Below are 17,970 nucleotides of genomic sequence, written 5' to 3' on the forward strand. Positions count from 1 at the left end.
TACTTTTGCGAAAAAACATCATGGCATAGTGTTTTTAGGGTCTGTTTGGTTATTTCCTAAAAACAAGAAATGGAAATGAAAAAGTGGAAATCTCAAAAAGTATAATTTCATCCATTTCCATCCTAAAACTCACCCACAACATCCAATAAAATATTATTTTCATCCAACAACTCATCCACAACATCTAATACAAAAAATATTTTTATCCAACAACTCATCCACCACATCTAATAAAATATTATTTTTACCCAACAACTCATCAACCACATCTAATAAAATATTATTTTTATCCATAACATCACTCAACTCATCTCATCTCATCATTTCAAATCACTCACATCATCTAATAAGATGGTGACAACTCATCTCATCTCATTAACATTTCATTTCAACTCATTTCCTCCCAAAAAGCTAGGTAAACGATTTTCTTAAGTGTGAGTCACATCATCCAATAATATAATGATAACTCATCTCATCTCATCTATTTTCTTATTTTTAAGAATGAACCAAACAAAAGAAAACAACCTATTACAAGAAATATGTTTATTATAATTCATTTTCTTATTTTTTTTCGCCAACCAAACAACATCAAAACAATTTTTCTTAAAAAATCACTCACATCATCCTATAATAAGGTGACAACTAACATCATCTCATCTTCATTTCTTTGATTTCCTTCATTTTTTAGCCAACCAAACATTCCCAAAATAATTTTTCTTAGAAATAGTTTTCCATTTCTTTGATTTCCCTTTTTTAGGCAAACAAACAGCCCCTTATAGTAAAACACAATACTAAAACATATTGGTTGCCAAACATACCTGTTTTTAGCTCCATGATCGAAAAAATAATATTAAAATGTAAAGAATATATATGGCTTAGAGCATCTCCAAGGGTTCCCTTGGATGTCCCTTAATTTAGGGGAAACTATTGGGGAAGGGATTGGTTCTTCTCCAATGGTTCCCCTTAAAATCCCTCTACCCCTTAATTAATTATATTTAGTTTTTTTAATTTTATGAATTAAGATTTAATTAAATATGTGGTTTATTTATAAATGAATAAACAATTAAATATTAATAACTAAAAATAAATAAATAATCTAAATTAAGAAATTACTTTATATTATCATTAAATTAATTAATTAAATTAAAATTTAACAAATAATTAATTTAGATAATAATTAATTTATATAAATCGTGTTAAAAATTAAATATTATTTTAAATTTAAATTCATATTATTTTAATATTAATTTTATTTTATAATAATATCTCAACGGTCATATTTCAACGGTCATATTCTAACGGTCATATTTTAACGGTCGTATTTCAACGGTCGTTTTTTAATTAAATGTGGTCACTCCTTCTATAAATAGCACTACCAGTGTCCTTCGTTTTTACTAAATTCAAATTCATTCAATTTTTTTAACCCAATCTTCAATATTATTTATGGCTAGTAATTTGTTACGTGCCTTGCTACAAGAGGAAGAGGAAGACGATGATGATTATGCGACCTTATTAGCAATCGCATCTTTGGAAGAACACCACTCCAGCGAAGGTCAAAGTTATCGTCGTCGTGGTTCCATTCCAAGGCACGCTGTAATTCAACGCTATAGAGCTGAAGGTCATGAGAGGCTTTTTCATGATTATTTCAGTGAATCTCCTGTGTATCCAGCAAAACTATTTCGAAGGAGGTTTCGTATGCATCGCCCACTATTTTTGCGTATTTTATCTGCAGTGGAAACACATGATTCCTACTTTGTCCAGAAACGGGATGCTGCTGGGAAAATTGGTTTATCCTCGCTACAGAAAGTAACTGCTTCTATGAGGATGCTTGCTTATGGAGTATCAGCAGATTCTGTGGATGATTACGTGCGGATTGGAGAAAGCACCGCTATAGAGAGTCTCGGCAGGTTTACCAAAGCAATTGTTGCAATTTTCGGTGATGAGTATCTAAGGTCACCAACTGACGAGGACACTGCAAGATTGCTTGCAATTGGCAAACAACGGGGATTTCCTAGGATGTTAGGAAGCATTGACTGCATGCATTGGAGATGGAAGAATTGTCCGGCTGCGTATCATGGTATGTATACCGGTCACAACCACACTCCTACAATAATTTTAGAAGCTGTTGCTTCCTATGATCTTTGGATTTGGCATGCTTATTTTGGTTTACCGGGAGCTCTTAATGATATTAATGTGTTAGAACGGTCTTCCGTTTTTTCTCAACTTGCTGAAGGACATGGTCCGACTATTAATTATACAGTCAATGGTCATGAACACACGATGGGATACTACCTTGCTGATGGTATATATCCGTCATGGGCAACATTTGTTAAAACAATTTCTGTACCACAAGGAAATAAAAGAAAACATTTTGCTACACTTCATGAGTCGGCAAGAAAGGATGTAGAGCGAGCATTCGGGGTACTCCAATCACGCTTTGCAATTGTGCGTGGACCAGCTCGCTCTTGGGATGAGAAAATATTAAAAATATTATGCAAGCATGCATAATAATGCATAACATGATTGTTGAAGATGAAAGAAATGATGATTATATCGACTTCACGTACAATGCTGCTGAGGAAGCCCCAACTATATCAGTGTCTCACGAATGTACAATAGATTTGTGTGAATTTATTCAGAATCATCATCGCATTAGAGACAGGCAAACTCATTCTTAATTGCAATTGGATCTTGTCGAACATTTATGGGAACGAAATGGTGGGCTTTAGTAAGGGATTTGTATGCTGATGTAATATTAATGTCATTTAATTTAGTGTTGCAAGTAAGGACCTGTTAGTTTATATAATATTGATGTTATTGAATTTCTATATTAATATGTGACCATATTTGATTTTTGAGAAAAGTTTCCATTTGCATAAATAGAACTTCATAAAATCTTCAAATACGATACATCATCTTCAAGTACGATACAACAAGAGTAAATTGAAATACATAAGAACACACTAAATACGATACATCATCTTCAAGTACGATACACCATCTTCCTTCTAATTTGAACTACTACCACCAAATTGCCTTTCAAGAATTTCCATCTTCAACTTATTGTAATACTCTACTTGCAATGGAGGCATGCCATCAGTGTTAATTGCCATAATCCTCTCATCTTGTTTCATAGCTTTCAATCATATTTTTTCCTTTTTGATATTTTGAGCTTCTTGAGCGACCTGTAGTCTGGCTTGCTCTATCTTTATGCGCTCTTGCTCCTGAACATAAATTTGACCAAATAATTTTTCTTTCCGATCCTGCTTCATTTCATCAATAAATAACATCACTGGTGTAATTTCAGAATCCACATGCTTGTCTTTACCTTGTTTCAACCTTTCTTTTGCAGCCTTTCTTCCTATGGGCCTTGACGAACCCTTAATAGGACATAATCCTCTCATCTTGTTTCATAGCTTTCAATCATATTTTTTTCCTTTTTGATATTTTGAGCTTCTTGAGCGACCTGTAGTCTGGCTTGCTCTATCTTTATGCGCTCTTGCTCCTAAACATAAATTTGACCAAATAATTCTGCTCTCTTTATTTTTTTTCCTTTCCGATCCTGCTTCATTTCATCAATAAATAACATCACTGGTGTAATTTCAGAATCCACATGCTTGTCTTTACCTTGTTTCAACCTTTCTTTTGCAGCCTTTCTTCCTATGGGCCTTGACGAACCCTCAGTAGGACATTCGTCTTCCCTACAATTTATTGAATCTGGAGTTGCAGGAGAAGATGTAGCAGGACTTGAATTTTTTGACCTCTTAGATTTTTTCATTGAAAATTGGCCAAGCCACTTTGGATGGAACCTTAACTCATTCCAACAATGTAAAAATTGAAAACTTGCTCCTTGCATGCTTTGAAACATTTGCATCGCTTCCATAATCTAATTAAAAAATAAAATAAATTTACTAACATGTAAAAAGTAAAACAATTAATAAATTATATAAATCTAATCAGTTTAAATAATTTGAAGCCACAATTAGTACCTTGTCATTCTCTGTCACGCCACTTTGATTTCTTGCTTCAATTTGATTAAAACACCCACAAAATTTACTAACTGCAATTTAAATAGCGGACCAACGGTGCTCTAACCCTTTTTGATCACGATCGCTACTGAATGTTTTGTTTTCATGATAGTAAGTTGCTACTCGGTGCCAAAATGTGGAATATTTTTGCAATGTCCCTTGCACTGGATCAATGCTAGTGTTGATCCATGCAGATACAAGCAAGGTGTCTTCTTCGATCCGATATTTTGATTTTCGCATCAACTTCTTTTGCAATGGTACATCTTTTACTGTATTTTCTTCGGGTATGTCCGGCTGAAACGATTACTCTTCATATTGATCTTCCCATGGATAATGACTAGTCATCAAATTGACATAATATGGATTATTATTTTCTGCCATCTACATCAGTATAAATCTCACATGAGTATGATTTAATTAAAATTCTCAAACTGTTAAAAATATAAGAAACATGAAGTGCAGTTATAATTAAACAAAAAATATAACCTACCTTAAATTGTAGTATATATGATGAAATAGAGGTAGAAACAATGAAAGAGTGAAGTGTGAAAGTGAACATCAGGGTAGTGCCTTATTTATAGGGTAAAAATTAATTAGATAGTTTTAAAAAAATTAGCTATTCTAGCTAAAAAACAAAAAAAAAGCCTATACTAGAAAAATAGCCTACACTAGGAAAAAAGCCTATACTAGAAAAACACCCTATACTGCAAAGACAAAACCTATAATTAAAAAAGCCTATACTAGAAAAACAACCTACACTAGAAAAAAAGCCTATACTAGAAACACACCCTATACCACAAAGACAACCTATAATTAAAAAAAATCCTATACTAGAAAAACAGCCTACATTAGAAAAAAAATCTATACTAGAAAAACACTTTATACTAGAAAAAACAACCTATAATTAATAAAAAATTATAATAAAAAATTACAATAAAAAATTATAAGAGGTACATTTTAAAAAATATTAATCAAATTAAATTAACTATACATTAATTTAATTATATTATTTTAAATTAACTATACATTAACTAAATTTAATAACACATAAATTAATACTAAAAGAAAATATATTATTATAAAATTATAAGGGGAAGGTTAAGAGACTTTAACCTTCCCCTTAATTTAGGGAGAAAGTTTAGGGACTTGGGGTGAAGGGAGATGTTTTCCGGTCCATTGGAGTGCAAATCCCTTAAAACTCCCTTAATTTAACTAAAGGGCCGGATTTTTCCGACCCCTTGGTGATGCTCTAAGAGACTTTAATCTTCCCCTTAATTTAGGGAGAAAGTTTAGGGACTGGGATGAAGGGTGATGTTTTCCGATCCATTGGAGTGCAAATCCCTTAAAACTCCTTTAATTTAGCTTTAATTTAGCTAAGGGGCCGGATTTTTCCGGCCCTTAGAGATGCTCTTATATAAACTATAAAAAGGTGGGGTGGGGTGGGGATGCTCTAAGGGACTTTAATCTTCCCCTTAATTTAGAGAGAAAATATAGGGACTGTGGTGAAGGAAGATGTTTTCCGGTCCATTGGAGTGCAAATCCCTTAAAACCAACAAAAATATTTTTTTATTACTAAACACCATCATCGAAGAACCCTCAAAAAAAGGAATAGCAAATAACCCTAACTCAGGTGCCATTGTACAGAGAGGAATCGATCCCGAGAAAAAATGGTGGTAAACTCACCGGTGGTGAACATATACCCTCTCTCGAGCTACACCTTCGGAACGAAGGAGCCCAAGATGGAGAAGGACACCTCCGTGGCCGATCGCCTCGCTCGTATGAAAGTCAAGTAAGCCCCTTTCTCTTCCTCTTCTTTCCCTGAAACCCTAGATCCAATCGAATTTCAAAACCCTAGATCATAAATTTATCATCTTTTTTGATGATTTTTTTTAATGATAATCGCATTGTGATTTTAAGTTTTGATTTGGACGCCCAGCTACATGAAAGAAGGCATGCGGACGAGCGTTGAAGCGATTCTACTGGTAATTTCCCCCTTATTGTTTAAGCGGAATTTTAAAATTGTGAAGGGCTTCGAATTTGGTAACAATATAATATATGTACTTTGGAGGTTGTGGCAATCTTGGTTGTCTCTATGAAAGCCATTAATGTCTTTTGTTAGCGCTGTGTTTGCCAAAAAGTTAAGTTTTTTTTGTGAGGGAAGAACCCAGTTGTCTCGGTTCAGAAAAAAAATGCTACTTTGACAAAAAATTAAGCTACCCCAAAATCCCCCTAAGTTTGGTTGTCTCTAGTTTATTGTTACTAAATATGCTAAACCATGATGTGAATTTCTCCCCCACATTAAATTTATTTTTCCCATTTCACAATTCATAACGCAAGCCATGACACAAAGAACTAAACAATTAATGTAATACATTTTCCAAGTAATAAACTAGTAGTATTTTATTCAGAATTAACTTGTAGATGCAAGTATTCAACTATCATTGACAAAAACATAATTTTAGTGGATATCATGATCATACATGCAATTTTGATAGCTTTTGGAAGGAAATATGTATAATTAGAAACTTTAATGCAAGATCTTGCATAATCCCATCCAATAATCTGAAACAACACCATTAAAAACGTACAAGAGTTGGAACTTCTCATGTATCACTCATTAGGAACGTGTATAGCCCGAATAGGGTTAGCCAAAGCAAGAGTAACCCCAAACTTATCACTCAGCTCTCATACCACCAACCAACTCCCACTTGAAATGGTACAACTAAGAAGCCAACATCATTTGAACCATCTTAAACGCCAACAGCAGCCTGGGGAAAATCATGTGCCCTACACTGAACGGTATGAGCTCGAAAACCAAGGGATACCAGTGCTTGGAGTCTAGAAACGGGATTGATGTTGAGATATGTCTCGTATCTGTTCAGCATTGAGTGAGCTTTTAAGCCCGGTGGGCCTTTGGGCCAAGTTAGTGCTAGAGTTTCTTGTCAGAGCACTATATAAGTCTCTCTTATGTGAGAGTGCCTTGGGATGAATTAGTATGACATGGCTGCTTGTAATGCTCTCTTTTGGATTTCTCCTACCGTTGCCTTGTGGATTTAGATCAAACTTGGTAGACCGAACCGTGTAAATCTCGTGTGCTCTTGTTGTTTGCTTGCTATCTTTCTATCTTGTGAGGTCATTGTTGGACCTCCTCTGGGTTGTAGGGATTGGAATCGGGGATCGTCTGTCCCTAACGATTAAACCCTACATACTTAGAGGCATTTTGAACAGCTGAAAAATGGTATATTTGCTGGTTTCAAGTCTTTTGACTATACAGAACAGAGGGAGGTTTGGAGGGAGGGAGGGAGGAAAGATTTTGCTTGGATCATACTGTCAGAACCTTTGCTTCCCATTTCTCTGCCAATAGTTGGAAATTCTCAAATTTAGAGAATGTTAAGACATATTGGTAAAGGAGATGGGAATCATGAGTTTCCTCAGGGTTGATATGGGAAAAAGTGATCTTATGGATGGCATCTTCAGATTTCTTCAGCCCAACTCTAGGTATACACTGATTTCACATAATCTAATCTTGATTCAGTCAGATATAAGTGTTACTTCAAGCGAGCTCATACGTTAATTCTCCTTAATGAAATTTGATGATAATTGATTTGATAGACATTGCTGTCATGACTATCTTAAGTTTGTTTAGGTTAAACTCAAAACTAATTTGCGTTTAGGTCTATCTGGAGTTATTGGAGCTTGACCAGGCTCTGGTTTGTTTGAGTAAAGGTATAACTTAAAATCATATGGTTTCAGCCAGGTTGATTGGGTATTAAATCTATAAAACAGTGATATATACCAATTGATATTTTCTTTGGCAAAAGTCCTATCGCCTGTTTATCTACATGAGGTCATGCCCTGATGCCAATTTGTGTGTCTCTAGTTATATCACACAGAGGCAAATGATAGATACATGATAGAGCAAACAATCAAGGACATTGTATTTATAAACATATGAAAACACTGAGGTTCATGTAAATTTATGGAGACTGCAGATTGTTTCTTTTATCTTGTCTCACTTGATTGATTGGATATTCGGATTGCAGGTGCAGGAACACAATCATCCTCATATACTGCTACTGCAAATTGGAAATACATTCTGTAAACTTCCGGGTGGACGTTTGAAGCCTGGAGAGAATGGTGGGATATTCTCCTATTAAGTCAAACTGCTTTACCTGTTTTTTTGTTAAAATTCTGATGTATCTTTTCAGATGTTGAGGGATTAAAACGGAAGCTTTCTAGTAAACTTGCTGCTAATTTACCTTCCCATCAGCAGAACTGGCAGGTACTTTATTCTTTTTATTGTACCTTTTAGTTGATCTGTGAAATTATTGGCAACTTATGATAATTGCTGAGATTTAAAGCACACAATCGAATCCTCTGGAAGTTTTCACTGACATCTAAAGCACTTGAAATCCTAGATGAGTTATCCTTATCCTTCTTCATTTATCCTGAAAATCCTTGCTCAACATGTCTCTAATCTTCCTTGAACTTCATGATCATCTTCTGAACACAATGCAGCTTTTCCAACATTATATTATGAGAGTTTCCAGTATGGTGGAGGGTCCATCAACTGTTTTTCCTTAATTAGGTTTTTCCATTCCAACATTGTTTAGGACCTCAGGTATTCCAATACTGTTTCCATGCAAGCGAATGGTCTATTCTTAATAAAGCATCCTTGGAAACATTAGTTGGAGAGTTATTTGCTCTAATTAGTCACATTATGTTTTTCTTTGATGAGAGAAGTTTAATCAAGTATTCTGAAGGTATATCTAATTTCCAGAGATTAATAGGGGGTGTCGTCTATTGTAAGTATATACCTAATTCTGTTAAAATTACATTCAGATTATCAATCATACATCTTAAACATGAACATAATCATGGTTTTCCTTCATGAGAGCTTTTTGTGTCCAGTTAAGTATCTCTTTTGTATATAGCATTACGAGAGCTGTCCAGTATAATGAATGGTCATTTCATGATTCATCTGTTAAGTTTCTTTCATATGGGCTATGGCCCATCATTATCTAAGAATTACAATACTGGGTGCTTCTTGCAGTGATAAGAACAATCCAGATGTGTCATAACCATAAAAAGAAAGCTAAAATACTAAGTGATAACAATAAAGATTGTGAAGAGTTACACCTCTATCTGAGCTGGGTGATCTCTAAGAGAATGTAGGAAATAAATCTATGAATTTTTTGAAAGCCAGATAATGGAACTTCTATCATTCTAGTGATGGTTCTATACTTCTATGGACAGCATTACTACATCCCTTCATTTTATTCATGCGATTGTAAAATAGTCTTAACTATTGTAATAATGTACCCATCAGGCTTACGCTAGACTGAGTCATGAGTCAAGATCCATATTACATGGATATACTGATTGAGAGGTCTCCTATGTGTCGTACCACTACATATGCTTAGATCTGTATTGGAATGGCTGTCTTTGTCCTTAGTAAGGTTTTGAATCTTAGAATTGGTCTCTGGTTCAATTCTCTTTTATTGGTATTAGGAGTTCTGGCAGTTTCTATAGTTTCATGAAATTACTGATGCATCAAAAAAGTCAACATTAGTTTAATCAGAATAAAAAACTTTCTATTTATCGATTTTCTTCTTTTTCATAATATCTCTGTGAAATCAACTTTTAGTAGTTTGAACCGCATTGCTCTTTGTTACATTGATACATCAGTCACTATCATCATTCTTTTAGCCATTACTAGCTAGTATTGACAGACCAGTTGGATTGAATCAACATGCTTAAAATCCGATACAATACGATAGTTTTGTAACCAAGGTTTTTAAGTATCGGATATTGGGGAAATTATCAGAGCCAGAATTCATATCGGATTGCGGATTTTGGGAAAATATCGAGGATATGTGGCAAATGTTGGAACACAATAATGAATGTCTGCATATATAATATAACGCACTAAAATGTAATCTCAACATACTTAATGAAATCTAAGCATACAAAATGTAAATAATATATGTTTAGGACTAAAATGTAATCTCAACATACTTAATGAAATCTAAGCATACAAAATGTAAATAATATATGTTTAGGATCACTAATCAACCTTCTTAATGAAATCTAAGCATACAAAATGTAAATAATATATGTTTAGGATCACTAATCAACCTTGTAAAATAAATAAAAATACAAATCAATGTTGCAACATTTCATCTCATTTTTTAGGCCAAAATGTCATTTGATATAATGGGAAAATCATGATATCTCTCCCAAAAATTGTCAAACATGATGTATTGTTTTGCGACAAGTCATATAAAAGGATACATCGGCCAACATATATCGGTCATATCGTGGATATATCGCCCAAAATAACCAAAAAAGGGTAAAAGATATTTAGAGAACGTATTGGTTGTGGTAAGCCCTGTAAAAGGATATATTGGGCGATACATCGGGCCATGTCGGGGATATTTAATTAAAACAATGTTTGTAACAATATTAACTTATTCTTCAACCCTATCATCTTTGGAGTATGCACATCTTTTTTCCCTCTTTTTCTTGGGGCAGGGGGATGAGGGGTTGCAGGGGGCGGGTTTGGGACTCTGCAAACGAGGAATAAAAAGAAAGAGAAATCATGGGGAAACTTACAAAAAAGAAAAATCATGAGGGAGCTCATGAAAAAGGAAAATAATGGGGGAACTCACTAACTTACCTAATAGTGCTCAAATCATACCAAACATGGCAGCACTGACAATTATAATTATTTATTATTTATTTGTTTTTTGAGGTATCCATGGCATAGCTGTTTTCCAAAAATTTAGGATTTCCTGTATCTTGTATCGGCGTGTATGCATCCATATCCTATATTTGTATGAGTGCAATTTAACCCTTGTCTGATTAGTTATGGGGTAATGTTGAATAACATGTTATATTCAATTATGTGATGACTGCCATAAAAAGAGGGAGTTCCAGAGGGCCTATATCTATTATATGCCATAAAAACAGTGATTTATCCTATCTTTATAACGAAAGTTGGATATTGATTCCAATAAAAGTATGAAGTAGAAAGCCTTTTAAGTTTCACCCCATATTTGTCCCTTTTTTAACTTTCATTCTTGTCTTCTTCTCTACCTTAAAAACCTAACTTTCCCCTTTTTACTAAATACAGAGGGGTTTTTTTACTGTGGGTGCGCACGCGTGTGTGGTACTAACTATTTGGCACATGAGATTTTGGGAGCCACTAGATTTTATGCACGTGTAATGCACGTGGTTAAATACTGTGATTAGGTATTTTTGGTTTATTTTCTTACTAAAATTTATTCATCGGTTACTCTTTGATAATAATTTTTACTCACTTTGATTAAGTATTTTTGGTTTATTTTCTACTAAAATTTGTTCCTCTATTACACTTTGATATTTATTTATTTGATGTTTGTTTGAATAGGCTACATCCAGTTTAAATTTTTATGTTGATAGTTGAATTGTCAGGAGATAAATATAATCTAAAACCAATTTAAATTTTTATTTCATTTGGATCGGAATAAAACCGAGCTTGACCTTAGAAAGTATAATATTATGAAAGTAAAAACACTTGAAAAAATAACATTATAAAAAGAAGATGAATAATAAAGCTAACGAGCCAAGATGATTGATTTAAAATGGGTTAAAATGACAGAAAATGGTTAATGAAAAAAATCATAAACCGAAGATTAATGTTAACTCTAGTACACTTATATGATAAAAACATCCACATGCATATGAAAGCACTAAAATAGTTTATGAAAATCCCTTCTAAAGATTCCTAATTTTACTAAAAAATAAAACTATTCTATAATAATTCACAAAACATTATCTTTTTGTTACTTCTATTTTATTTTTTATTGAGTCGAGATCAATCATTCTTCATCTTTACCTTTTTACTAGCCAATTCTAGAGTAGTAGTATCTTCATCGTCTACATCAATTTTGATATGAGACTGGAGCATGTTATCTTTTCTTGGGCTCATTCATCTTTTGTCTTCTCGTCTAAATTCACAAAGAAGTTGAATATATTTCTTATATTCAACACAAACTTCTGACAATACGAACTTTGATTTTTTCCTATTTCAATAAGAATAAATATTAATTTCATATATATAAAATTTTTATGCTTTTAATTTATTACTTAAATAAGGTTAGGAGCTATCTCTTTTTTCTCTGCAATGAATTCTTCTGTCGTACATCCAATAAGAATTTCTGCTGTGTCATAATGTTACATTTGCTTTGCATGTGTCATTTTCCATGAGGATCTGAACTAAATACATTAAAATTTTTATTGTCAATTTGCTTTAGATTATAATATTAATATTTAATTTTGACATATTTATTTCATGAAGGGATATCACTTAACCTTGGTACTAAATCATTAGCAATTCTACAATATTTATCATCTGGACACTTATTATTAACATCTTTATCCACTTTCTTATTGCAGCCTTTGCAAACATAGAATCACTGCTCAACTCTATTATAAATGGTAGTTTTTGTTGCCTTAAAGGTGCGATAGTGTGTCTGTATATTGGTAAATTATTCTTAGGTTTAATTATATGAATTTTAGAATAGGTTTTCTAAGATTATACATCTTTCAAATGTAATAATGGTTGTATATATTTGTAATTTGAATTTCTGTTGCATTTATAAAGAGCCTTAATGGAGATGCTTTTGTCTTGGCAGTTTACTCTAAAAGAGCGCTGCATATTAGCTTTAAAATATAATATTTTTTACGGTGTTATATGGATGTTTGCTTGGTTTACTTACTATTCTCTTATTTCTCCAGTAAGTTGTATCTTTGGATTGATATATATTATTGACGCAATTTACGATGATATGCATATCTCCTCTATAAATTTAAGACAGATATAAAGTGAATTTAATATTTAGTGGTCTTTAATAAGAATTTTACTAATAAAATATACTACTTCATACTTAGAGATCTTGAATTCTAATAGTGCTATTACATCATTATCTTTGATAGTCTCTTTAAGAATGATCCTTCGTTAGTAGTCATACTCCTAAATAAAGTCACACGCAGGGTCATGATACTATATAAGAAAAAGAAAAGGGCCGATTTTATAATTTTTGCTCACGCAAAGTATAGTAATTTTTCTTTTATCTTCTATGAAGAATGTTTCTTTGATGAGCACAAAGTTGTTCAATATATTCTTCATGGGGTATTCAGTTGGTGTTTTTTTGATAAATATAACTTATGTTAATGTTAATTGAAGTGATTCATAGACGTTCCGAATTCCATTTAAAATAAAAACCGCTTGATTCTTTTGAAGGATATCTCTAAAAATTTTAATAGTTCCCCATTCATAAATCTTTATAATTTTTTACCTAATAAATATTATTACCATTAGAGATCAATATTTATAAATTATATTCAATTAGTGTTAAGCTATTATATTATAGTCTTTTATCAGGTTTTTATGATTTAGTCTTCTATGAATTAATGATACTTATGTATTTTTGGTATTCTAACATATTGGTAAAATTATACGCAGTTACTTTAATTTATACAATAACATTAATTTTTAGTCTATCATATTTTTAAATTTTTTATTATTTAACTGGATATTTTTAATCTGTTATTATTACTATTTTTTACCAGTATCAACTTGACTATTTTCAGATTCTAAAAAGAGATAGTAAACCTTAAATTATAAATTATATTAATATATCTTAATAAAAAAATATCACAAAATTACTCTTTTCTTTGCCAAGTTCTAAATTTTTAGCTTTTTATTTTGTGTAATTTTAAACTTTTGAGAGTATTATGTCTAACTTTCAAAACTTTTTGCTTTTTTTTGTAATACTTCATGTAATAAACTGATAGTACGGAGATGTTTTATATATTTTATTAATCTTATTTAAATTATTGAGTTATAGATAGCTCATGGGGTTTTAGGACAGGATATAAGTATGATTAGTATATATTATAATTTAAATTAAATATTTAAAATAGTACAGTGTAATTTTGACTATGGAAAGATTTTCCTGAACTCGTGCTTTTAAAGGGAGTATGATGATTTTTTATTTTCCTTAATTTTTTTTATAATTTTGAGAATGACTTTTGTCTCTTTAATTTGTTTGGTCGATTTTGTAAATATCTCATCCACATTATGTACATTTGTTGGTCTACGTTGTTCTCGGGTTTGACCTTTGGGGTAGACATTATTTGTCTCATTAATTTATTATTTTTTGCATATACGCCCTTGATTTTGTAGACCTTTATAAATTTGGTATTTAATAATTTTATTTAGATTTATATTTCAATTTAAATTGTATCATTATCTTCATACTATGTATATCCAATAAGAACTCATCAATTTATCAACTTACTCTTACTTAATGGAATAATATTTGAATTTCAAGGTTCTTTTTGTCTACCAAAAGATTTTTTTCGAACTCGTGCTTTTAAAGGGAGTATGATTTAGGACACGGCCCATTAGAAATAAATCATATGGGTCCCTTTTTACTATGTAGTGGTGTCACTAAAGGATCATAAACTTATATACACTACCTAAATTTTTTGCTAGAGGGTGGTGTCACTTGACATCACCTTTTACTCCGCCCCTGAATGGGATAGATGTCTCCCATAGAATATCTAAAGACCTCATATAAAAGAATTAAACTTATATAATTTGTTTCAAGACTGTATGTAAGTAACATCAATCTTTCTTTATAACATTTTTTAGTGGTAGGTTGACATTTCAGTTTGCTGTGGAATTGTTTTTTAACATATGCCTGTGTGATACACGCTGAAAAAGAAACAATAACTGTCTTTATCATATTACATTCCATGTCTTGCAGATTGGAGACTGTGTTGCTGTCTGGTGGAGGCCTAATTTTGAAACCGTAATGTACCCATATTGTCCTCCACACATCACCAAACCAAAGGTATATTTTGCTTGAAGGTTGGAAAGTCTTCCAATTCTTTCGTAGTTTTTTTTGGCAAGTCCTTAAAAAGTTTTTTCTCTCTGTTGCACAGGAATGCAAGAAGATTTTCATTGTCCACCTTCCAGACCGGGAGTATTTTGCTGTACCAAAAAATTTGAAGTTGCTTGCTGTTCCATTATTTGAACTCTATGACAATGTCCAGGTACTGATATTATTTCTATTGTCTTTTGTATACATTTTTAATACATTTTCTTCTATTTGCTTCACATGGTCTTTATTAGTTTATCATAGCATGAAAAATTAAGTTCTTTTGTGCAACTCATGTTTATAATCAAGTGTTATTGACATTTGTCACTTTTAGACTTGGATTCGCTCATCTGTATGCTTGTTAACATGCACCTCCACAGAGAGGGAGCGAGAGATTTTTCTTAAGTAATAGCTAACGATAGATTGGTTAACTGCTCCTTCCTATTTTCTGTACTGACAAATTCTACTGTTGTATTTTATGAAATAAGAATCTGTTCAAGATCTATTGTCCATAGATGGGCTAACTACTCCTCCCTATGTCTACACTGGCAGAAAGTCTATGGTGGTATCATCTGAAATGAGAATCTATATCAGATCTTCATAGCTTTTCTATAAAAAATGGTTAGCAATTAAGAAGACAGTATCATCCGTAAATGGTTAGCAATTAAGAAGACAGCATCCTGGACATAGCTTTTCTATAAAAATAACAATCTAACACAAAAGCTTTCAGTATTAGGAAATTAATTAGTTTGATGGTTCAAGTAGATTTTGTGTCTTTGTGCACAAACCATGTGCATGATTTTCCAGTGTGAGTTCAAGTTATTGTGGCTAATGCAGATCTTTGTGAAACATTCATTTTGTGAGAACTTTTGTCATAGTAAGTAACACTAAAACATTTGATGTGTTTGATATGGAGTTCCATATGTTGTAAGTCTGAAGGAAACTACTTATTAAATATGTCTTAACTGAAGACTGTAATTCTGTGCATCAATACCATAATTGTTCCTCTTTGTTTTAGACTGTCTAGGAGTATTTTGGGATGTTGATCCGTGGTGCATGTGCCTCAACTATTTGATTGTTGAGTTATATTTAGCTAGTTTTTCTGTTTAATATATTTTCAGGTATTGGAGAATTTTTCTAAGTTTCTTTTTCAACTAATTGATATTTTCTATTCTCTCTCTGGTTATTTGAGCTAGTTACACCAAAAGTACATGTAAATAAACCTGAGACATACTGTATGCCTTTGGTGCAGAGATATGGTCCAGTTATTTCCACCATTCCCCAACAGTTATCAAGACTCCAATTCAAAATGGTCGATAATGCCTGAAGCTGGTGAAGCTAGAACGTATTTTGTGGTGTTACGATATCTGAACGGTTTCGGTTTGGAGCCATAGAGTATCCAGAGCATTTTATTAGAATGGAATTGTGAAAGAGTATTGGTATTATAGATTGGGGGGAAAAGCTACTAATTTTTAACGTTAGTACTCTTTGGTCACCTCTAACTAATTGGGAGTCAACTCCCGGAAAGCCTATAAACAAGCTGATCTCTTGGTCACCATCTCGAAAGTTAGAGACTTGAATCATAGATTAATTTTACTGCTACATTGGACCAATGAAGTATAGATTTTGGTTCGTGATGGAAAAGGTGGGCTTAAATGACTTGTATCTTGTCATGAATTTTAAGTATTGTAACTGTCTGTGGAGGATCATTACCGTAATGAAACTGTTAGATGCGTTTTGCAAATGTCTTGTTGTTCAGTTCGCTCATCTTCTTGCTGGTATGTCTTTGACAACTTAAATATTGCTAATTTGAACCAGACCTCTTGACATCTATAGAATCCTTGTTATTGCTTTCGGATCTCATTTTGTGGAATTCTTAGTACTTGATCTGTATGTATTATTTTGATGAAAGTGAAAGGCCTGAATTCTTGTCCCGACAGAAAAAGGTCATGAATCACATGAGCAAGTGATCGTTGCGTGTCATAATCAAGTAATACTCACATAGCTAAAAATACTTCTTATATTATTTTATTAGGGTGCCATTACTGTGCAAGGATGCTTGTTAGTTAAGTTAGTTCTTTGTTTTGGTTGTTGATAGGCTTTGAGGAATCTTTAGTCTAGTCCTGCTTTACAAGAATGATCTTATTAACAGGGGGGCTTAACAGGTTATGTGTGTTCATCAAACCCCCTCAGTTGTAGGTGGTGGATTAAGTTCCACCCAACTAGGCATCAGCTTATTGCTTAAAAAAGGGGGCTTTTTCCCACTCGATGTCAGTCCCTTAAATATTTCCCATTTTGAAATAGACCCTCGCGTCACAAAAATGGCTATAAGCTCCAATTCCTAAGTCATTTTGGATCTTGTCTCTCCAACCATTAGAATTGCTATTAGGTCCCTCAATTCTCATAAGTTTTTTTTTTAAATTAGTTCCCTCTAATTGCAACTCTGCGATCTTGACTGGAGGGGCTGAATTCAAAATAAGTTAAGGATTTTGGGGGCCTACTAGCAATTTCAATGATTTGAGGGAGTAATTATTAAGTATGAAGATTTAAGGGACTGATATTTGATGGAAAAAAAAACCTGAAACATGATTAACCCTGGACAATGTGCTTGATGATCGTTTTATTAGTTCCCAAAGTTTTTCAATGACCTCTTCGGAATAACATCTTGAACGATGTATTTTTCTTATCCCTAATATTCGGACCATCAATATTCCTAAAGGGGAGACTAACAGGAAAGCCATCTTATTCTCACCGGCCTCCTCAACCTCTAAGAATTTCTGATTGAGCCTGCTCTCAAGCAACAAAATTATTTTCATTAACTAGTATGTTTCTCGTTGTTAAATTAGGATTTTCTCTGTACCTCGCTTAAGCTGTTGGGTATGTTTAAGCATTCAAATTAGATAATGGCTCCTCGAGAGAGCAGTATTTGGCGATGAGAAAAGCCAGAGGCTTAGGACTGGTGTTTAGGCTCACACTTTCAAAAGGAATGTGACAGAAATTTTCTATAGATA

General features: G+C 32.8%; 2 protein-coding genes across 2 annotated transcripts; both read left to right on the plus strand.

Moving 5' to 3' along the window:
* On the plus strand, nt 1,444-2,508 carry LOC109838336. Its single transcript, XM_020406787.1, has one exon. The coding sequence runs from the start codon at nt 1,444-1,446 to the stop codon at nt 2,506-2,508; it is 1,065 nt and encodes a 354-aa protein (XP_020262376.1).
* Nucleotides 5,584-16,717, plus strand: LOC109836909 (pre-mRNA cleavage factor Im 25 kDa subunit 2-like). Its single transcript, XM_020404950.1, has 7 exons — nt 5,584-5,817; nt 5,965-6,010; nt 8,072-8,165; nt 8,237-8,310; nt 14,846-14,932; nt 15,024-15,134; nt 16,212-16,717. Exons 1-7 carry the CDS (start codon nt 5,696-5,698, stop codon nt 16,284-16,286), a joined length of 609 nt encoding a protein of 202 aa, XP_020260539.1. The 5' UTR covers nt 5,584-5,695; the 3' UTR covers nt 16,287-16,717.

Source organism: Asparagus officinalis, chromosome 4, assembly GCF_001876935.1.
Source record: "Asparagus officinalis chromosome 4, Aspof.V1, whole genome shotgun sequence".
Lineage (NCBI taxonomy): Eukaryota > Viridiplantae > Streptophyta > Magnoliopsida > Asparagales > Asparagaceae > Asparagus > Asparagus officinalis.

What these genes read in the sequence shown, in the direction of transcription:
- LOC109838336 (XM_020406787.1), top strand. Translation starts at nt 1,444, where the DNA reads ATGGCTAGTAATTTGTTACGTGCCTTGCTACAAGAGGAAGAGGAAGAC.
- LOC109836909 (XM_020404950.1), top strand. Translation starts at nt 5,696, where the DNA reads ATGGTGGTAAACTCACCGGTGGTGAACATATACCCTCTCTCGAGCTAC. An exon ending in GCGTTGAAGCGATTCTACTG is followed by an intron (nt 6,011 to 8,071) that starts GTAATTTCCCCC and finishes TTCGGATTGCAG; the next exon opens with GTGCAGGAACACAATCATCC. An exon ending in TTTGAAGCCTGGAGAGAATG is followed by an intron (nt 8,166 to 8,236) that starts GTGGGATATTCT and finishes GTATCTTTTCAG; the next exon opens with ATGTTGAGGGATTAAAACGG.